Source organism: Equus przewalskii, chromosome 14 (genome assembly GCF_037783145.1).
Source record: "Equus przewalskii isolate Varuska chromosome 14, EquPr2, whole genome shotgun sequence".
NCBI lineage: Eukaryota > Metazoa > Chordata > Mammalia > Perissodactyla > Equidae > Equus > Equus przewalskii.
Window position 1 is genome coordinate 42,122,475 of NC_091844.1, and position 23,860 is coordinate 42,146,334.

At 33.7% G+C, this 23,860-nt stretch overlaps 1 protein-coding gene across 4 annotated transcripts in view; it reads left to right on the plus strand.

Moving 5' to 3' along the window:
- The window catches only part of FANCL (FA complementation group L), a 78,692-nt gene that overhangs the window by 23,590 nt on the left and 31,242 nt on the right, over nucleotides 1-23,860 (plus strand). For 3 of the 4 annotated variants that reach the window (XM_008526609.2, XM_070573883.1, XM_070573885.1), the window contains 2 exons: nucleotides 11,003-11,099; nucleotides 15,803-15,871. In XM_008526609.2, coding sequence (XP_008524831.1) covers nucleotides 11,003-11,099; nucleotides 15,803-15,871 — 166 coding nt within the window. The remainder of the gene's footprint in view (nucleotides 1-11,002; nucleotides 11,100-15,802; nucleotides 15,872-23,860) is intronic. The other variant, XM_070573884.1, reaches the window with a different exon arrangement.

Here is a 23,860-nt window from a genome sequence, read left to right on the forward strand (position 1 = left end):
TTGTTACTATTAGTATAACTACACTAGGTTTTCATGCTCTCTTGAAATTCTCCATCTTTCTATTTTCTTTCATAGTTATTTTAAAATAATTTTCAGCTAACTCCCATAATCTAGATCCCCTTGAGTCTGTTTTTATTATATTTTACTTTTTTTTTTTTTTAAATTCAGAGGAAATTTTTTTTTTTTTTAAGATTTTATTTTTTTCCTTTTTCTCCCCAAAGCCCCCTGGTACATAGTTGTATATTCTTCATTGTGGGTCCTTCTAGTTGTGGCATGTGGGATGCTGCCTCAGCGTGGTTTGATGAGCAGTGCCATGTCTGTGCCCAGGATTCGAACAAACGAAACAGTGGGCCACCTGCAGCGGAGCGCGCGAACTTAACCACTTGGCCACGGGGCCAGGCCCTATATTTTACTTTTTTTCTTGTGGTTTTGGTCATATATTCCTGGATCTTGGCATTCCTTGTATTTTATTTTAATAGATTTTATTTTTTTACAGCAATTTTAGGTGCACAGCAAAATTGAGAGGAGGGTAGAGATTTCCCATTTACTTTCTGCCCCCACATATGCATAGACTCCCCCATTGTCAGTATCTCTCACTGGAGTGATACATTTGTTACAATGATGAACTTGACATGTTGTTATCACCCTAAAACCATAATTTACTCTTGGTGATAATGCATTTTAGGGGTTTGGATAGATGTGTAACAGCATGTATTTGCCATTATAGTATCTTACAGAGTAGTTTCACTGACCTAGAAGTCCTCGATGTTCTACCTGTTCATCCCTCCCTCTCCCCTAACCCTTGGCAACCACTGATCTTTTTACTGTCTCCATATTTGTGACTTCTCCAGAGTGTCATATAGTTGGAATCATACATTATATAGACTTTTCAGATTGGCTTCTATTAGTAATATGTATTTAAATTTCCTTTCAGTCTCTTCAAGGCTTGTTAGTGCATTTATTTTTAGTGCTGAATAATAAATTTGTTGTCTGGATGTACCAGTTTATTTATCCATTCACCTACTGAAGGACATCTTGGTTGCTTCCAAGTTTTGGCAATTATGAATAAGGTTGCTATGAACATCTGTGTACAGGTTTTTGCGTGGACAGAAGTTTTCAACTCTGTTGCATAAATGTTAAGGCCTAGTATTTTTTTAACAGTAAAAAGAATAAAGGGTTTTTATTTTCATAATTGCATCAATAAAAAATTGAATATAGCAAAAAAAAAAAAAAGTAAAACCTTAAATCTCCTTGTCTCTGCTCAGTAAGATGGCTGACTGCTCTTTCTTTAAAAAAAACAAAAATGATACAAGGGGAGAAATGAGGAAACTGATCTAATTTAGAGGCATTCGAGTTTTTTCACTGCCTCTTGCTGGCTGTTTTTCACTGCTTGTCCTTGGCCATTCAAGCTGCAGTGTTTTGCCAAGTGTCTTTTGTCTCATGTTGGAAATTGTGTATATAAAAGTTTAGAGGCTCCAGATAATATTATTTTCTTCTGTAAAGGGTTTACTTTTCCTTTACTAGAAAAATAAGAGTGGGAGCAGGTTGCCATAACCTGATGGAGACTGGGCTGGTTCAGGATGTGTTTTAGTTTTTGTAGGGCTCAAGCTTTCTGTCATTGCTCCCTTCCCTCTCCCAAGCTGTAACCCTCCAGAGCTTTCAAGCAAGAGCCAGGTGTGTTCATTGGGATTTCTTTATTGATAGATCCTAAACTCTAAACTTTGTCTCTTTACAAGGCCAATTTGCCTCTCAATTAGAGCCTGGGGTCCGTTTTTGATAGTTCTCTATCTGCTTCTTATTTGCTTTGCTTTGCTTTTGAGGCAGCCCTCCAAAGGTTCCCACTAAGAGCTTGGGGATGTTCATTGGGACTTTTTCTCACTGGTGGATTCTAAATTCTAATTAATTTGTCCTCAGTATTATGAAGTTTCTAAATATTCTCCTTTGTTTTTCATTGGTTTTCTGCTTGGCTTTTTATTCTCATATCTCTTGCAATTTAAGGATTTATCAAAAGTTTTGATGGAAAATTGTCAGAATATTAGGCTAAGGTCTTTGGCCCTACCTTTCCAACAGACTCTGGCCCTTTAAGTCTGTTATTTTTCTTTATCCTCAAGAGATTGCCAAAAATGCTGCTGTGGGTTTTCTTTTTTTTCCCACTTTATAGTACCTTTCTGTCTGGGTGCTTTGCCCAGATCATCCTTCTCTTGCCCTGTGTCCAGAATTGGTAAATAACGCTGAGGAATAAACAGCTCCCGTGTTGGCTTACCTCTTCTCTGTTCCCGCTTCTTCAGGACCTTGATCCTTCAAGTCCTGGTTGGCTTAGCAGTTCTTTGATGCCTTTAAACATTTTTCTTTTCCCTTTCATCAGGCTACTCTAGTTGTTCTCAGTGGAAGTGTTGATTTGGAGCAAGCTACTCCATTTTAGCCAGAAATGGATGTTGCATAAATTTTAAATGTACTATTATGGTGGTGTGGAGGACTGGTTAATGTTTACTCATGAGATTAGGCTTTATTTGATAAGGCGCCATTCCTGAATAAGATTTGGGATAGATGGAACCTTTTTAATAAAGTTTAGCGTAACAATGGTCAGGAGACAGAGAAGATAAGTAATAAATTGAGATGCACTAGTAGCAAATCAGCTGAAGTTAAGGAAGATTTGTTTTGAGGCATTGATGTCATAGACCTAGTCATTCTTTGGATGTAAGGTGATAGAATAGAGAAAAATCATTTTGACTTATTTTCAGTTGCTTAGATGTTTTGATCTTAGTATTTACAGGTTAGTTAAGGATGTAGGAAGGGTTTGGGAAGGGAAAAGGAAATGTTTTTCTAGTTTTATTTCTCTTATATTGATATAGTGAATTTGAGGCAGTTTTCTAAGTGGATGTGACGTATTTGAGAGAACTCCAGTAATGAAAATTAGTTGAAGCATTGAGAATGCAAATATGAGATTTTTGAATCATTCGTTCTTTTCCACCTATCTATTGTTTATTAAATGCCTATAATGTAAGGCAGTGAAGATACCTAGGCAAGACATATGATTCCTCATGGAACTTACATCTAGTGGAAGAGTCAGAATTTAAGTAGATGATCACAGTAGTACTTAATTTAACTGTGGTAAGTACTATATAGAGTATAATTACAGGATTTCTTGAGAGCCGTTAGCAATAAAATTATAAGAGAAATAGTGCAAGTATATAAAAATGTTTTATGGAATAAATGTTTTTAGAGATAAATATAAAGTGTAGACTTTTGCTTTGCATTATACACATTGTTCTGATGTGGGAGAAAAAGGAACAGTTCTATAACTTGGATAATAGATGAAAGCCAAAAGTAAGGATATGAGTGCCTCTGCTGTAGCATTTATCACACTATAAATATTTGTCTGCGCCTTAGACTGAGATTGTTACATATAGGAACTTCTATTGATGAAGTTTCTGTTGTATGACACTGACTGTGCTGTATAAATTATATAATTTATATAATTCTTATTTATTTTCAGAATAAATTTCAAGGTACATATTTTTATCCCCAACTTTGTATGTAAAATGAGTGTATATAGCCAAGGCTGGCTGTACAGCAGTGCTCAGGTTTCTGTGTGAGTGATGCTCCCTGGAGTTGTGGTATGGGGCAGCTCTGCTGTGGAGCATGTAATAAAATTCCCTCAGATACTCAGAGTTAGTCACACATTGAGGGTGAAAGCAGTGAAAACTATCTCATCATGGATAAAATTGGCCGTATGTAAAATTAACCCATCCTTAGAGATAGTTTTGAAATCTCTTGCTTAGATTTGTGAAAGATCACAGTTTTAATTATAGTGACTAGGATGCGTGATTGAATTAGAATGTAGCTGCTATAACCTAATAATTTGCTTCATAGTCTTGCAAATAAAGAATGGGTTAGCAGAATAGAAGTTGTCTGCATCGATTGTGAGAAACCAAAGAATATTTTGTCAGTATTATCCAACTCTGATGGAATAAGAAAATCTCCTATCAATTTGATTTTTGTGTCTTAATCCTTAAATCAGGTCTGATATACTTGACACTCTGATAATGTTGGGTTTCAGGACCCTCACAGCTAAAACAGACTGAACTGTGTTGTCCCTATACTAGAATTACTACCTTTTGAGGCCCTGCATGAGCAACTGGCTAACTTCTTAATTTAAAATATCTTTTAAAATGACAAACACAAAGATTTACATGACAAATTGATTTAAATGGATTTTCAGACTCTTAATGATTCTTTGACCATGTCAATATGTCTATACACTCTAAATAATAATCTTGTAGATTTGTTAGTATAATAGTAAAATCTGATAATAAAAGAAAAATATTTTTTTAAGGTAATGAAGACCTTACTGTATTTCTAAATTACATACTTGACATATCTAATCAACTCTATAGGATCAGGCATAAAAAATTGTTGGAAAAAAGGAAATATTTAAAAGATGATTGAATTCTTACCTTCTTTCCTTATATTCACATACCTTTTTAAAAAAAATGACATTGAGAATTAGTAGCTGACCTTAAGTTTGATTGCTATTGTAGTTTCCTTACTTGCTTCAAGTTCTATAAAACCGGCAAGTTATGCGAAGCGTAAGATGAAGATGGTATGACAGTTGTTGGTGATGTTGAGTGTTATACTGGCTCACAAAGGTGAGTGATACAAAAAGATGTCTTGATAGGTTTCTGTTAACTTCTGCTTGTGTTATTTTACAGAATGGAACATTAAAACAATAAGAATTAAACAGAGTCTTTGGGGTTTAACAGGATTTTCTGTTCCTTAGTAAGAATATCCCGGAGTTGAACGCACTCACTACTTTTGCTGTAAGCTGACCTAAAAGGTGGGCTGATCCACATCCCACTTTACCTAGGAGAGTCCTAATTTATGCCTTTTATCCTGGCTCCTTTCAGTCTTAGAACTGTCCCAGTTTGGAAGGAATGCATAATCATCTTATTTATAGGCTATCTTATGTTTATTTTAATAATCAAGTGGCCCTAGATAATTCAGGGGTTACGTGGTTCTGACGGGGGAAGTGATCTGATGGTTTTGTCCTTTTTAGACAGCATATTATTTACGGTGAGTAGAATTCAACTCTTTGGCCTTTTAAAATTTGTCTTGGGAAAGAGCTAACTGAATTTTACTAAATTTTTTTTGCTGCTGAAAGATTATCAATGTATGTTGTTACCATTATTTTGGTAATGGACTTAATCCATTGATAGTGATATTTTCCATAATTCTCAGTGTGTTTCAAAGAATTATGTAACATGTTGGAAGAAATGGAGATACTTGTTTATACTAAATTAATTCCAGTATTTAGACAAGGGTTTTAATTCTGGCTTATGAGCTGTGTGACCTTGGGCAGGTAACGAAACTCTCTGAGCCACATATTCGTCACTTTTCAAATGAAGCTAATGCTTAATAGTAAGGGTTAAAAAGAAACATACATTATGTGACTTAAATAATTCCATGTATAAAGTAGGTATACAGTTGTTAGACACTGGTTCACGGAAAAATGTCAGACTATATACAAGTTTTACAGCACTTAGTGTTACTTAATTATAACTAGTACTGTTAATTTTTGTGGTATAATGCATAAGAACATAGATGGTAATAAGTATGGTTTTCATTCTAAATTGCCTTTATAGAGTGCTTTCTCCTCATACATATATCCAAATCACTGAATAACTGCAAATTATCTAATAGTAAAAAATTATGTTTTTCTAAATTGGTGAAATATTTATAGTATCTAATTTAAACAGAATTTGCATTCCAGCTGTTAAAACATACATGTTCCTCTATTAATGTGAACCAGTCTGACAGCAGCTTCTCCATGTTCATGTAATAGTGTGTTGACACATAGGTAGAAGTATAAAACTTTCATATTCTTTATAAAAAAGCTTATTTGAAAAGCAAAGACTTACATGAAAAGGAGCAGCATGAGAGTTTCTAGAAAGGAAAAGTCCTTTTGGGCTACCAATAATTTAGGAAGTTGGGTATTGGGATAACCCTGGAAGGAATATAGAAGAACCTTAAAAGGAAGGGAATGGTGGAGGTAGGGTTGTAGTAATGGAAATGCGCAGTTCATTCTTGGACTTTGGAGTAGATCAGTTTCTCACATAAGAGGATTATTATCAAGGCCAGACTCAAGGGTGTTGATTGCTAGACTGGGGATTCTCTATATGCAGGTGATGGAGACTCATTGAATATTTTTGAGCAAGGCATTGATATGATTAAAAAAATCTTCTTAGGAAGATTAAGCTAGTCATGGAAGGCAGGATAGATTGGTACATAGAAGAGATGGGAAGTAAAGACACCAACTTATGGAGGTTGATTTTTGAAATCTAGGTGTGAAGTAGTTAGTCCTTAACCTTGAGAATGGTGGTAAAAATGGAAACTTTGGTGCTTTGTTGAAACATGCAGGTCTTCAATCTGCCTTTTGATGTTATTACTACATAAGTACATCTAGATATTTATAGAAAAGAAAAACTATATAACTTAATCTTTTTGTCAAAGTAAGTACAGTATTTCAAGAGATATAAAGCACATTCCTTCTGCTTCTCTCTTCTGATAGCATTCAGCTATTAGCAAGAACAACAAAAACCTCCCAGAAGCTTAACTGTTAATATCCTTTTCAAATGTTTAAAAACCTTAACTCTCAGGTTAAGTACGATTTTAGTTATTGCAAGCAGTAATTTCTAAAGAAATGCAGCAAATGATAAATACAAAGTTGTGCCAAAAGTATATTTTGTTTCCTTAGATTTTGTATTTGTTTTTATATTTTCTTGGTTAATTTTAAAATATGCCTAGCTTAGTAATAATACCTAAAGTCCTTCTAAATATAAAGTTTAAATGGGATTTCATAACTTTTCGAAAATTTGGGCTTTCCAATGATGAAAGTTTCCTAAGTTTACTTAAATGAATTATTCATATCTTATTTAAATAAGTAAAAATTATTTATTCCATATTGTCTAAGTTGAGATACCCAACTTAACACTAAAACAGAACATTTGAAACAGACATTTTTTAGAGAAACTGATTTTGATATTACTTGTAAAAGCTTATCTTTTTTTTCCCTTTGATATCTCTTCCATAGACCAAACACTTAAGATATTTTTTCCTGTCGTGAATAGATAGAAATATGTCCTATTATTTAGGGTATGGGTTAAGCTGCTGTTAGCAAAGAGAACCTCAAATCCTCAATGTTTCAAATAAGAGAAAAGTTTATTCATCTCTCGTTTAACAGTTTAGGGGTAGGCAGATGGTCAAGAGTGAGTTGGCGGCTCTGTTCTACAAGGTCATCCAATAACCCAAGTGTCTTTTGTTTGTCAGCCACCCACTGTGGCTGCATTGTTCAGTACAGTATCTACTAGCCACATGTGGTTATTGATATTTATATTTAAATTAACAAATTAAAAATTCAGTGTCCATACTAGCTATATTTTAGGAGGAAGGTCAGGGACCAAACCATTTTATTGAGGCTTTGGGAGAGGGCAGAAAGGGTGCATCCTCACCCCGGCCAGGATCTGCCCAGCTTCACAGTTGCCAAAAAGCCATACTAGCTACATTTTCAGTCTTCTGTGGCCTCATGTGGCCAGTGGCTGCTGTTTTGGACAGTTCGGATATAGAATACCTCCATGGTCCAGAAAGTTGTATTGGTCGGACCTGCACTAAGAGTAGTTCTTGTCTGCCTGGTCTTCGCTGACTCATGTTGGCCTGTCTAAGTTCTGGTCTACGGAGAATGAGAGGGGCAGGGGAGAGGGGAAGACACAGTTTTGTTATAAATGATCCAAAAGAGTCACATGTCACTTCTGCTTGCAGTCCATTGGCCAAAATTTAGTGATATGCTGATACCCAAGAGCAGGGGAAGAATTGCTAGCTGGATGGAGTATACTCTCCTGAAGCTTGGTTTAGTTGGGGGTGCTGTGGAGGCAAGGATCCCATTACTTAAAAGGAAGAAGGTGAGAATAAATACTAGAGGACTTTTGGCAATCTAGGTTACGTGTACTTGAGGTGTTAATAATCACAATAAGGTTTCTTCCTATCCCCAAATAAAGTAGACAAAAATCAACATGGGTAAAGTTTAATTTTAAATGACCATGCTGAGATTAAGCCGAAGTTATAAATGTTTTTTACAGTTTTATTTGAATTACTTTTTTTTTTTCCTTTTTGCTTGAGGAAGGTTAGCCCTGAGCTAACATCTGTGCCAGTCTTCCTCCACTTTGTTTATGGGACATCACCACAGCATGGCTGGTGAGTGAAGTAGGTCCGTGTCCAGGATCTGAACCCGTGAACCTGGGCTGCTGAAGTGGAGCATGTGGAACTTTAACCACTCAGCCACGGGGCCGGGCCCTGAATTACTTTTTAAAGTCTAACAAAATTAATCTTATGACTATTTTCACTGCAAGGCTGTATTTTGAGCATGACACTGTTTTTCTCTAACGTATTACCTTTCTGTCTTAAACTTTGTGGAAAGATGATAATGTTTTGTTTATGTGATTGCAAACAAAAGACTAGAACTTTTTATTTCTGTCTTATTTTATAGATGTTCAGTAATGATTTTGAACATTTTGATGATAAGCAGCAATGTGAAGTATGAAAAGTACTAGTTGGTGATTTAGTTGTTCCTTCTCTTGCCCCGCCCCTCCTTGCTCTCTCTCTCTCTCTCTGTGCATATGTGTGTATATATATATATAGGGCTTATAATGAAGAGCAGCAGCCCTTTTCCATACCATTTCCTATCCCCAGTTTTGTTCTTAGAGACAAATTCTCTGAACTGTTCATGTTTACAACTTCCATATTTCTAAAGAATATGCCTATATTCAATATTGCTTGATTTATCAGTTTTAGGAATTATATACTGATTAATTACTATAATAAAAAAGGATTTAGCACACATACTACTTTTCCTCTCTCTTCACTATTCTTTTATTCTTCTGTTAGCTTTAATATTTCTTAAACTCCTTTCATGTCTGTTCAGTTAAAGATGGTATCTCTTACTCTAAAGTTAGCAATTACAAATTTTAGTGTTCCTAATCTTCCCTTCTATCGTTCCCCTTTCTACTTCCCAATTTTTGTCATCTCTTCCTTTTAAATTGCAGTGGTCAAATATATTTACATTAGTTTCTGTAACTGTAAGTGTCTTTTAGCTTTGTCTGTTGCTAGATTCTAAAAACTGTAATTAGTAAGCAGTTTAATTTTTTATGACTACATAAATATTTCTCACTGAAAACTAATATTAGAGCAATTATAGTTTTTAACATAGCTTTATTGCATAATTTAGTTTAAAATTTCCTCTTCTCTTTTTTCTTGTATATTTTAAAAATTTCCTTAATTTCTCCCCATATGTAAGTCAGACCTTCTAGTCTACAGACCTTTTCTTTTGCCTCCTGTTTCCCTCCTGGAGCCTTCTTTCTCTCTCCTCTAATCTGTTTTGTCAGCCAGTGCTCTTCTACCCACTTACCATTTTTATAAAATTTGTTGAAAATTTGCTTTAGTTAATCTGTTCCTTCTTGTTCTTTTTGTAACTGTGGGTTTATGCATGCCTTTTTAAAATTCTTTTTTTTTGTTTTGGTAGAGAGAGGATATAAATGCATGTGCTCGTTTCAGCATCTTAAATCTGAAGTGTAAATGTTTTCAAAGAGTCAGATGCCTACATATCTGAACCTTAGAGTCATATTGGTAAAATGTGATAAAATCTCATGTTCTAAATTTTTTGAGATGTTTACAGATATAGCTGAAAGAAAATGATGATTAACTATATATATAAAATCATTGATATTTTTATGTATTCTTCTAGTGTAATTTTACTTTCATTTCTTTTCTAAGACTCTAGACTTTTTATAGATTCTGATAAAAGTTCTTCTGTTGATAAAGATTGTTTTGGTTTTACTTTTTATTCTATTATCGAAGAGATATATCTTCTTCAGCTTTAGATCTCTGTTTTTCATTACAGTGTTCCACAACTTTATTGCCCAGCATTTCTTGAAACTGACCCATTTTACCCTTATACCTGGCCAGTGACTAAATGGCATATGGTGATGTTAAAAAAATGTTTCCTAGGTTAGGAGGCTAATGTCAGCTCTGAACTCTAATGGGTCTTACCATCAGTCTGGTTGATAAGTTGTGCAGTGCTCTTAGGCTACTTTTTATCTTTACAAGAGAATAGTATTGTAAAAATGTCAAAAAATATCCACTTGCCCTGTTCACTAGTAAATATACTGCTGAATTTGAACCTTTTTGGCAGTAGCTTATGCTACCCAAGGGACCATATTTTTACAGAATGATATATTTCAAAGGGTGTATTGGTTTCCACTGTAGAAAATTCATGCATTTAGAACAACTTAAAGCCAAACAATTGTGCTTGTGCTATATGTTTAAAATATTAGTCATCTAGAATACATGCCCAGGTTAAGTGTCAGAAGCTGTATGTCTCACAAAAAGAAAATTTATTGTTAGGAGACCAGCCTGTACCTGTGCTTATACAGCATTTTCCTTAGAGGATCAATTTGAGTATATGAACTAATATCAGCCAGATTTTTGTGCAGTAACATTATTGATAATAACGGAAGTTCATTGAGGAGAAAAACAAATAAAGGAAGCATAAAAGTCTCATACTGTATGAAACTACAGAAATGGATCAAAGAGTTTGACAGGAAGTTTAATGTGTACAGAAGTGGAGGCTGACAGGAACATGCTGTGTGTGCCAAAGGTTCCAGTGATGGAAAACCGAAACATAGTGCTCACTGACCACAGCATGAGCCTTGACACACATTGTAAATAATCCAGAGATCTATGACTGCATTAAGCACTGGGCTGTATTAACGGCAGTAAATCTATAGCAGCGTAAAGGGCTGGCATGCGGAAATTCCTCTGATTAATTTTTGTAATGGATTAATAAGAATATAGCAAATATTTTCATTTCAAATCCTACCATCCTCCAACCTTCCCCTCCCCCCACTACTAGCCTCCCCAGTGTGATCATTTTTCATTCCCTTCTACTCACCAGACTTGTATATGTGGATACTAGCTTCAGTACCATCAAGTTAAAAGCCGAAGATGCTTCTGGTAGAGAGCATCTAATCACTCTCAAGTTGAAGGCAAAGGTATGTGCTTCATTAAACTGTTATTGTGGTCAGGAAATACTTTGTGAAGTGAACTCTGTGAGTGTTTTCAATATGAAGAAGTGCTAGTTGCTTTTAAAAAAATATATATGGTACTTTAAAAAATTTATTTTGGAAAGCCTCAAAGAATTTATTCACCAGGTTTCCAAAAGCCTAGATATAATTTCATGTCACTGTTTTTATTCAGATTTGATCAAAATATAGACTTCATAATAAAGAAATATTTCAAATAAGATTTGGCAGCCTTGAAGTACCGTAATGTTATTTTTGTAACATCCTATGCAGAAAAAAGTTGGAAGTTTCCACTTTCCCAAGTAAAGTTCTGCTGAAGAAGTCTTTTGTCCTCAACTCTTACTATGAATTACCTTTGTAGTTCTTATTTCTGACCCCTCTACAACACAGACACACATGTATGCATACTTTTTATTGTTTGTTTTGTCTGAATTTTGTTTTTCCTTCTGTATTTTAAGAATTTGCGAAGGTTATGCCTCTATTTATAAAGTTCTTACAGGCTAGTGATCTATAACTACTCATTAATTTTATCGGCACAAAATGTAGCTGTTTCATCTTTATTTTATAGTTCTAGATTGTGAATTTTGAGAAATATGTAGAATAAGGAAGTTCAGCATATTAATCTTAGTAATCTCTAAGTTTACTTAGTAATCTCTAAGGAAACATTAGAATTTGAGAAGACCAGGACATCTTCCTTTTTTTCATTGTTCTTTGGAGTTATCAATCAACTCTATTTCAGAAGATTGTAGTGATGAAAAGATCAATTGTGTTTGTCCTTTTTAAAAATGTGTCTGGCATTTAAGCTTTCCATGAGAGAAAATTAATATATAAAGCTGCACTGGGTGACACAGAAAAGTTGATATCTTATAGTGCCTCTGTATCAGACAAGTTGAGAAATGATTCATTCCCTCTTCTCACACACAGAATGTTTAGGTATAATTTTAAGACTTGTAAGTGATAAGTGTTGAGAAAAAATTAGTGGGATAGAGATTTTATTTGTGAAAGAAGTTACATGGATATTTTTGTTAAAATGAAAAATTTTCATTTTCCTTTTTAATTTTTAAAGGTGTGCTTTTTTTAAGATTGGGGAGAAATCTGCCTTTATCCTTCCAAAGGTCATACACTGCCAGTGGCAAGGATTCTGTCATTTCCTTCAAAGTTTTATTTGTTTATATTTTGTACATTGATAGAAGTTGCTTTGCTGCTATGAAGACCAAAATGAAAAATTTTAAATACATCCTGTCCTGATTCTGGATGTTTTTTTAAATAATAACTTCAGTTTTACAAACTTTTCTACTTACTAAGGAGATAATGCTTTGAGTCTACACTGCCTTATAACTACACCTACAAGATTTTATTATTAATTCCCATTAATGACGTTATTGGTAATACTGAGAGTGAGGATGTAACCACTAGTGTGGTCCATTCTGTCTGCTTTTTTGTATTCTTTTTCAAGGTAGATAAGGTGATACTTTTAATATTTCTTTGGAGAATATATGTTAATATATAATGCAAAATCTTAATCCAAACAAAATTTTAAAGGGTTGGGCTGATTTTTGTTAACCAACCTTAAAGCAGGCTCATTTTGTGAATACACAAACCTTTGTTTCTTTTATTTGACTTTTCCGATATATAGTAAAGAAATGCATTTATTTTATTTTTATTCTTGAATACATACTTTCCCACTTCTGCCACTCCCCCTCACTGTCTCCAAAAATCCACAAAAAAAACAATACCCATTTTGACTAGACACCTCCTGTTACAAGTAAATGTTAAATGAAGAAGAAATATAATAAGGGAGACAGTTGAGTTTTATTTTTATAGGTGTATTTTTATGCAATATTTACAATACACCCTGAACTGTGGGATGGAATTATTATCTTTTCTTTAAAAAAGAAGTAGCCCAGAGCTTCCTTTCTTGGCCAAGATCAGAACTACTTGAAAAACAAATCACAGATGTGTTTCAGAGGCTTGCCACTCTTTATCTGATGGCTGCTTTTGTAATTTGCTGCAATTTATGTGTATTCACTTGGTGGGGGCCTAACTGCTTAGATGGTCCAATAACTGAACTGGATAGGTTAAAATTTTCCTTAAACAATATACTTTAGAGTCTAAAAAATATTGTATGTGATAAAAATATGTACTTAATATTATAGAATAGTTGTATTCTTTTATAGTTATTCATTTGATTGAATTGTTTCAAGTGAGATTTGAAAAACTATATTTCAATTAAAAATAATTACTTTTCAATTAATAGTCTTTTATGTGGAGCTTTTGTTATTGTTGTCAATTAGACTTCTAAAGTAAAACTTTTGGCAATTAGTCTCTGATGGTTCTATATATGCCTATTCAACTTACTATTGAAAACTATCTGAATTTTAATAAAGTTATTTTACAATATTATATTTATTCTCTTGTGTTGTAGTTAGCACTACAATACAAACGATCCTGAAACTGATTATTGAGGATGCTACTTCATAATTCATGTTAAATCATCCAGAAGTATATAAATTTGTGCTTTTTAGATTCTTTACAGTTATGTAAAGTTTGTTATATAAACAGAAATGATCCTAAATGTGAGTATAATTAACATGTACAATATATATGAGTTTAACTCATACTAGATATGCAATAAAGCCACCTACATATCAATCAGTCTGATTTATTATATAGTCATGAGGTGCATAACGATGTTTCAGTCAATGATAGACTGTGTGTATGATGATAGTCCCATAAGATTAGTATCATATAGCCTAGGTGTGTAGTAGGCTATACCACTTAGGTTCGTGTAAGTACACTCTGATGTTCATGCAATGACAAAATCGCCCAATGACACATTTCTCAGAACGTATCCCTATCGTTAAGCAGAGCATGACTGTATACATATTTGTATGTTTGCATAATTACACATAAAAATGCATTTGAAAGATGTCACCATCTCAGAAACCATATGGTGGACCCATTAATGTATGTGGGATCATATTATATTTATTATAACCTGCTTTTTTAACTATTTGTGGATCTCTTTCTATATCAGTACATATGTACCATTTACTATACTGAATCCTATTTGAGTGTAGAATCATATTCTCTTTTAACATACTGTGCTGTATGTACTTAATGGCTTCCAAAGTCGTAGATTTTTTCTTTGCTTTATCTATTCTAAATACAGTACACCTTTCATTAACTTTCATACTCTCACCTGCATTGATGATTTGCTTAAGTTAGAGAATTGATATTATTTATTGTCAGCATCAGTAGGAGATAAATAGCAGCAACTCAAAATGAACTAAATATTCCATTTTTGACCCATGGAGGTTTCAGATATGTATTATTATTTTAGAGAGAAAAGACGTTTTATGACACTTTCAGTTGAGTTCCATAATTTTTACGTATAAAACAACCAGAGAAGTTAAATGACTTGTCCAAGATCCCACAAGTTAGTAAGCAGAGCTCGAAACCAGAGAAGCTAAGGTCTCTGCCTGTATTTACTTTGAGGTAATCACGTGACTTGTAAAAATGGTGTACAAATTGTTTTTCCAGTGATTCTAGCAGTTATACTCTGAAGTACATTTTCTGCTCTTTTGAATTGTCTGAAATAGAGTTTCCTCCTTAATCTCAGCCTGACCTTTTACTTTCTTTTTTTCTCCAACTAGACATTAATTCTTTTCAAAGCATTAACTTGAAATGAACTGATGTTTGTTAAATGCTATAATGGTCATTTTTTTGTCCCCTTTTGCTTATTCAGCAAAGTAGTGAAAAATAAGAGGCTGAGAGAAGTGAAAGTTTGAAGCATTTTGAACATTTGTCAAATGATAAAAAGGAGTTTTCTGGAAGCTAATTTTCTTTTAATAAATTTAGTTTTTTAATGGAAAGAAATGAGTATTTTTTAATTACATGTGACTTTCAGGAATCCAGAATTGAATTTGAAAGAAATCATGTAGTACAATTCTCTAATAACAGAATTCATTTTAAGAAAAACTACCTTTTGTCTTTGTTAACTTAGAAACCCGTCCTTATGTCCAAAAGTCCTTATGGCTATCATTTTTTTTATAAAACTGTTGAAGAATTAATTCTCTATTTATCAACCATGAAAAGATTTTTCTTGCCTGAAACTGTTTCTTTTGTTTTTCCTTAATAAGCCAGAAGGCATTTCATTGTTTTTTAAAAAATTTATCTTCTTGCTAAAAGTGGTTACTTTATTGTCGAAAATACTTTTTTAAATTGATAGTTATATGTCTTCATTTTTGTGCATTTCTTGATTCTTTGAACGGATACTGCCTCTTTAAACAGTGACTGAGTCTATGTGAGATTAAATTTTAGACTGAAAGGAAATTAAATATCAACCAGTTTGATCTCTCATTTTAAAGATAGAGAAACAGAGATCCAGTGGTGTTCACCCCTCAAATCACATTAGCAGCTGAACTGACGCTGACTTAATTCATTACTCAAAACTGATTGCTTTGGCATCCCCAAATCACCAAACTTTGTTTGTCCTGAGCATAACTTGACTGTTAATCAGCCCTTGGCATCTCTATAATAGTAGAAGCAAAACATTTATATATAATACATCTGCATTTATAATAATGCTTTTTCTAATCAGTTTTTCTAAAATACTTCATGTGAATTGTCACACAGCGGCAAAAATGACCTAATTTTATGCTTTTTCATAGTACCCTGCAGAATCACCAGATTGTTTTGTGGATCTTCCTGTTTCATTTTCTGTTTCCTGGACGCCACAGGTAAATTCTTAAATTTATTTTAAATAGCTAAAAAGGATATTCTTTTTATTCCCAAGTGGCCATTATAGGTTATGAAGTGATTTTTGTTTGGTTTTTTTTTTAGTTTTCTTTAAGCTTTTATTTATAAACAGGACTTCTAGAGTATTTCTTTTATGTTGCTGGTAGTTAATGTCCATTTTCTGTCTCTCCACATACACACACACAAACACAGACGTGCACATACACCATTCAGCCTTTAGATCTTTATACTTCATTTTGGATAAACATGAAGAAGCTCTATTGACAGAAAATTTTCTTTAAAATTAAATTCTAAAGAACTCTTTATAAGTAAGTGGAAAATTGGGTGAAATTTTTCAGATTGCTAAAACATTTAACATTGATCACATAATATCAGAGAATCTTTTTCAGAAGGGAATGAGCTATGACTGAAAGTATAAACTCTGCCATTTCCGCTGAGTTTTTCTTTTAAAGTGTTTGTCATTAGTTCATTCTTTTTTGTTTTTGAGGAAGACTGGCCTTGAGCTAACATCTGCTGCCAATCCTCCTCTTTTTGCTGAGGAAGACTGGCCCTGAGCATCTGTCCCCATCTTCCTCTACTTTATATGTGGGACGCCTACCACAGCATGGCTTGCCAAGTGGTGCCATGTCCGCACCTGGGATCCCAACTGGCGAACCCTGGGCTGCCGAAGCTGAACGTGCGAACTTAACCACTGTGCCACTGGGCCAGCCCCTTAGTTCATTGTTGAACTCAGACTATATTCTTTTTGTATGTGTTTTGGGATATTCATACTTTTGAGTAAAGAATATAGCAGATTTGTGGGCTGGCCCCCGGCCTACTGGTTAAGTTCAGTGTACTCTGCTTTGGATGGTTAGCCTCTATTTAGAGAGTATTTGTCAACCATCACCATGAATTTTTTTTCTCTTTGCATAAGACAGAAATAGTCTCTCCATTTTGCTATCAACTGCCACAATTTAACTTGGTGAAAGAAGGACCATGACCGTCATCATTAGATTGTTCTTTGAAGCTAACCACCATTCTGCCACTTTGTTAAAAATCACACAGACATAATGTTGATGATGGTACTATTGATAATTATACTACCTTATATCTATATAATAATGTTAGAGTTTACAATGCACTTCTAAATATATTATCTTGTTAGATATTGCCAATGTATTGAGAAATTAAATTGATAGGTGAAGGAAAAAAAGTCTGCTATATTATTCTTTATTTTTGCTGGGGAAGATTTGCCCTGAGCTAACATCTGTGCCAATCTTCCTCTATTATGTATGTGGATCACAACCATAGCGTGCTGCCAACGAGTGGTGTGTAGGTCTGTGCCTGGGATCCAAACCTGCAAAACCCAGGCCACTGAAGTGGAGCATGCAAACTTAACCACTACGCCACTGGGCCAGCCCTATATAAACTCTATCTTTATGTTTCATGTGAGATCATGAAATAAGATTGTACCTAGATTGTATTACTCTTTCCAGATGTGCTATCTCTAAATTACACTCTAATGTTTATCAAAATTCCAAGGTTAAAGAATATATTTTTGATGAGTTTCTTAATGTTTTTAATATAGATAACCATACAAGTTTTTCCTAGACTTTAATCTGTGAAAAAGTTTGCTTTGCCACAAAAAGACTGTTTAGCACTTACCTTATTCTGCCATTTAGCAAAATTAGTTTGTGACTCCACTACACTGGAGAATCTTTGAAGGCAATTTCTTTTAAATTTTGTATACCTACTTAACACCAGCTCAGTTTCTTGCACATATAAGCATGGAATAAGTGTTTATGATATTAATTCAAATTCAAGTTTTAGATTTAATTGGGTCATACAAGAAGCTTTCTGTTTTGTACTAGTTACAAGAAAACAGAATTAATTAGTAGTAACTGGAATGTCATAAATTCTTTTTTTAAATAAAAGAATATACTGAAATTCTTAGTTGAAGTGCAGATAGAAATTTGGATACCTTTTTATCCACAACTCAAATTTGACAGATGTTAATGTTTTGCCACAGTTGCTTCAGTTATGCCTCCCTATTTATGTCTCTCTCAGGAATAAAATATTTCAGGAACAAGCAAGACTTTACTCCTCTTTTCCCTCTCTTCTTTCCTCCTTCTTTCCTCTACTCCCTTTCTAGAAATTGATGTTTATGCTATCCATGCATATTTTTTTGCTGCATTTGTTTACACCATATTCTGTAACATTTGCAGTCTGACTTTTGTACAACATTGTTTCTGAGATTCACCTATGGTCTATGCATGTCTACTATATTTATTTTAAATGCTTTATATCATCCCATTATATGAATGCACCAGATAATTTATCCGTTGCCTTGCTGATAGGGTTTTTCACAATTTCTTACTTAAACAGTGCTGCAGTGACCATCCTTACATGTTTCCTTGTACGCATGTGAGTCTCTTGGTGTGAGTTATGCCTAGAAGTGAAAATGCTGAATTGTAGGGAGTGCACCTCTCTGAGATTACTAATTGCCTTCCCAAATTGGTTGTATAAGTTCATACTGCTATCAAGCAATGCATAGTAATTCCTACTTTCCCAAATCCTTTCCAAGTCTTAGTCTGTGCTTAATTCTTATCAAGAATTGATAATCATTATTATTGTGTCTGTAATCTTTGCCTATTTAAAATTTTTCTTTCATTATATGCATTCCTTATATATTTTAGATATGAATTCTTGTTGATTATGTGGGATGTAAGTATCTTCTCCCTGGGGCATGTCTTTTAACTTTGTTTATGATATATTTTGTCAATCAGAAGTAACTTTCAATATGGTCACATTTATCAATTTCTTCCTTGTGATTTCTGCTTTTTGTGTCTTGAATGAGAAAATCTTCCGTATCTTGCTCTGAAAAGATGTTCTCCTATAGGTTGTTCTAAAAGTTATAGTTTTAATTTAAGTATTTAAGTATGAGATAGGAATCTATATTTACACTTGCCTATTTTATGTGTATGCACACACACACATATACATACTCATAGAATTTGGATGTGTCTTCATTTGTGGAGGTCTGGGGGTGATTTCAGTAATTCTCTTACATATGCCATTAAAATTTAGAAATTTTTCAAAATATATTGTTTACTTATAGTTTTAGAGTCTAGCTGTACATCATGAGCATTTTGGTGATGCTACTGGCGGTATGAATCCTTTGAGTCTTAGATGTGATAAGAGTTTGGCAATATTAGTTTGTGTTTTGAAACTAAGAAGCAGTGTCAGACTTCTTTGTTGTGCTTGATCGTTTTTCATTGACTTCTTGGGAACAATTCCGCTTGTGAAGTGATTATTTCTTTTTAAACAATTTTTAAACAGTTGTAATTCTTAAGCAAAATCAGTATTACTATTGTAGTCTAATAGCAAACTTACATTTAAAAGACTGTAAATAGGTTCCAGATAATTGGCTTTTTTAAAAACAAATTCCTTGTCTGCTTTTGTACATTTCCTCATTGGATTAAGTGTTTCTGGACTTTAAACTTGGAAGATCTTTATTTTCCTTTCTTTTTGTAAGATAATAGGCATGGCTTTGTGGCATCCATATTAAAAATGGGTAATTTTCCTTATGGTCCCTGTCTTCCTGCTGGGTTGATAATGTTTTGATGTATTTTTCTTTTGCTCTGATGAGAGGTCTGCTGCTGCTGCTCTGACATATTCATTTGGATGAATAATTATAACTTGCACAATGTCAAGCTGAAGATGGTAGGGTTTTGTGCGTCATGACAAGCCTAGTAGCCAGTGCAGGTGTCTCACAGCATGATCAGCAACAGCCAGTGTATTCTGGCTCAGAGGAGACATTTAGAGTAGTAAGAAATCAGCACCAAGGGCAAGGCTGCTGCTACTACTGCTGCCATGATATGTGCCAAAGAAACACAAAGTGCTTCTCAAAGACAAGGGGCTGTACACCTCTTTTCAGATAGTTACTTTGTTTGTTTACCCAGTACATTTTCTGTCATAGATTTTTGCTTAGAATGTAAGAGCATCTCATGATTTTTATTTTATTCTACCTCTCAACATCACAAACACTGCAAAATATATCTTTAACAGTCTGCTACCCTTTGGACTTTTACATACAGGTCATATATGTGAATATTCTAATGGGACCGTAGAGTGCCCTAATGTAAGATTTTAAGCACATCGAAGTTAGTGATTCTATAAAAACGAGATTCATTTTCTCCAAATTGCTGACCAACCCAAAATGGACGTTGAAATTGCGATTCTACCTATAAATGTGCCATTAAGTGCAGGCTTGGTGAAGTATCCTTGCAATGGCAGTAGGAATTTTCAGATTTGGTACGATACGGTAAGCACTGGTCTTTATATTTTTTATCATGGAAGTCTCATATTCTTGGAATAATGCCATGAATGTAAGAAGAGCAAAACTAATGATAAAGCCTCTGGCTGGTAATCTGATGGTGAATGAAGAATTTGTAATTAAAGGAAACAGTCCTATTACATAGCAGGGAGCATGATCCATTAGTTAGAGCAGCAGACTAGCAGTTGGGTATCCTAGTTTCTGTTTACAGTTCAGCCGTTGACTTAATTGTATAATTTGAAACGAGTCACATGACTGCCCTTTGCCTCAGTTCATATGTTTGTGGAAATAATAAACTTTTTCTCTTTCACAGAGATGTTAAGAAAAATAAATTTGGTTTAAAAAAAACAGAATGTCAGGGGAAAAAAAGCCCCTCAATGTCCACTCTAATGATCTCCTTTTTTGACCCACTGGATTATCTTTCTTTCCAATTTTCTCTTTGTTATCTTTCTTAGAGAACTCATGGTACTGGATTTTTGTTCACTCTTAAGTTGCTTAGTAAATGCACTTTTGCCTTCTTGGAAATTTTACTGTTGCCACAGTGGTATGAATAAAAATACATAAAAGGGATCGAAACAAGGAAACTTGATCTATTAATGAGATTATGTGATATGGTAGAAAAAGTATCAGTGTGCCCTATTGGATTCAGTAACCTATTAACCACCTTTCCTTCTTCTTTTTCAATAACTTATTTATTTTAAAAATACCCTGCCTTGATTCTTAAAAAGAAAAAAGGAGAGAGAAAGTACAAATAGGCAAAATTAACAAAATACAAAATCATCTTTAATGCCTTCATTTAGAATTGGTACCTCACTGGATAATAATTTTCAAACTAGGCTTGTCACTTAACAAAATATTTCATTTTTCAAAACATCGTTGATAGTGCTATGCATTTATTATTCCAGGTAATCCTTAGAATCATTTAGTTTTTAGTCGTAATTGGGTTTACATTTATCCATCAAATTAAGAATTGGTATGTTCACAATCTTAGAACTGGTTATCTCTACAGTTATTCAGGTCCCTCAGTTAAGTAGAAGTGGTTTCTTAATCCACATGTAGCACGTTTTTGTAGAATTTATTCCTAAGTATTTTAAAATTTTTGTTGCTGTTGTGAATGTGGTCTTTCTTTATTATATTTTTATTATATCTTATTTTCTATATTATCATCAGAATATGGGCAAGCTATTAATTTTTTTTGAAGTTTTTACTTTCATTAAATTTATACATGAACATAGTTTAGAGAGTTAGGTTTACAAAGTGTTTTTTGTTGTTTGTTTTCTTTTTAGACAAAACAGTATTTGCTAGCCTCTGTCCCACATTTTTCTCCTTCTCCAGGGTCTGCCACTTTTCATCATTAGCTGATCCTTTTGGTGTTATGGTTTATATTATTACATGCTTTGTAGTTATACTTACCTTTTATTTTGGTATTTTAGGCATTATCTGTTAACTTCCCACTGTTATAATGAGGAGTTTGCTATTTCCTAAACCTGCCCTCACTGCACAGGCATGCATACTTCCTATCTTCCTGTTCTCCCCAATAGTTATATTGTAATTTTGATTATATCAGTATTTCCGTGTTTACGTTATTATGAATATATGTGTATACTATGCAGATATAAGCCATGTAGTTAATTATGATTATTTTTCCTTTGTCACCCCGATTTTTGTTATTCCTAGAGTTAACAATTGTCCTTCTTTTTCATTTCATTAGTTTTCTACATGCTTAAAACTTGTTCAACTCCCAATTTTCTATCAGTTGTCTAAATCTCCTCTTAATCATTTCCATTGGGTTTTCTATTAGTTTACTTTCTGGGAAATTTCATTAGCTTTACCTAACAACCTTCCTGTTGAGTTTTTCACTTCTACTATCATGTTAATTTCTAACAGTTAATTCATAGATATATCTTTTTTGTCCCCAGAGATATTAGTATTATATTTTTGTCTTTTCCCCCCTCTGAGTAGTTTCTATTTTCTTGAGTTGCTTTTTTCCTAGGCTTACAATCTTTGCGTATCTGCTCATGATGAAAAGTCAGGTATAAAAAGCTGTTTGGAAGCTCTGAGTACATGAGTAGGGCTTGTCAACTGTGAACTTCATTGTAGTAATCTGAGTAGGTCTCATAATGAGGAAGCCCAAATATCAGTATCTTTAGGTCTTTTTGAATGATTGATTGGTCAGATTTCTTGGATAAGACTCTTCCAATTTTCTGCCTGGCAGTCACTGAGCAAGCAGAAAACTCTCCTCTGGGTTGTAAATGGACCAACGCTGGTGGACAGGAAGCCGTAGCCTGGATTATTAAGCAGTTAATCCTATTGCATCCTCTACTGATATGACTGAACATGTTCAGCTGTAAAAGACAGACACTTACAGGGTAAACCTCCTTTATCACAGAGCAAGTAATGAGGGTGGATTTGGGGCTGAGAAGCCAAAAATGATATCCTAGCTATCACTTGGTACGTTCAGACTTTTAAATTTTGGCCATTCTTTGTTGTATATAGCAGTCAATTTTTCTTTTTTAAGTTTTGTTATTTTTGCTGGTGTATACAAATAAATTTATTTTTTTAATGATTTTCTATCCAGTGGCCTTGTTAAACTCTCTTATCTAATAATTTATCAGTAGATTCATTTGGATTTTCTATGAACATAGCCATATCATTTGTAAATGACAGTTTTATTTTCTCTTTTCCCATCTTTACACCTTTCTTTCTTTGTCTTAGTGTTCTCACTGGGATCTCCAATACTGTGTGAAATATAAATATTAAACCCAGGGATTCTTGTCTTGTTCCTGATCTCAAAGGAAAAACTTTTAAGTTTTCATTGTTAGGTATATTTTTGCTTTATGTTTCCTGTACCGAAATCCTTTATCAATGATTAATGGAATTTATTTCTAGTTTGCTAAGAGTTTTGTTATGAATGAAAGTTGAGTTTTATTAAATGTATTTTCTCTATCAAGATAATCAAATGATTTTCCTCTTTTAATTCATTAATATGGTGAATTATATTGTTTGATTTCCTAATGTTATCCAATCTTGCATTCTTGAAATAAACCCAGTTAGGTCATATGCATTTTTATATGTATCTATCAATAGATATACACCTCCCCAACATATATAATCTCCAATGTACATTATATGTGGCTGGATTCCATTTCTTAGTATTTTTAGGAGTTTTACATCTGTGCTCATAAGAGCAGTTGCTTTGCTTTTCTGCTTCCAAAATTTTTGTTGCCTTCCCAGTTCTCTCTGTTTTTGTGAGATTATGCCTTAAAGAAAAAAAAAAAAAGCCACAACATAGTTTTAGTGAGTTTTGGGAAGGGAGTGAAATTGAATGTGTGTATTTAATCCACCTTCCTTACTTAGAAGCTTTTAACCTCTTTTTATATACTATTAAATGTGTAGTCTTTGCTTTGTTTATTTTAATTCTCCTGTATAAACTAGTTATGAAAATAATGTTAAAAATCTTTTCGTTGCTTTCACCAGTGGGCTGCTAGTTAAAGGGAAGTATTGAAACTTCTAAATAGTATGCTAAATATGAATGGGATTCCACGTTTCCAACAGGCAGTCAAATGGCAAAAGAAATAAATCCTCTGCCTTATTTTCCTGGCCACTTGTGTAATTTGGAGGAGGTTAGGGTGGGAAGTTCAGAGTTCTTTGGACA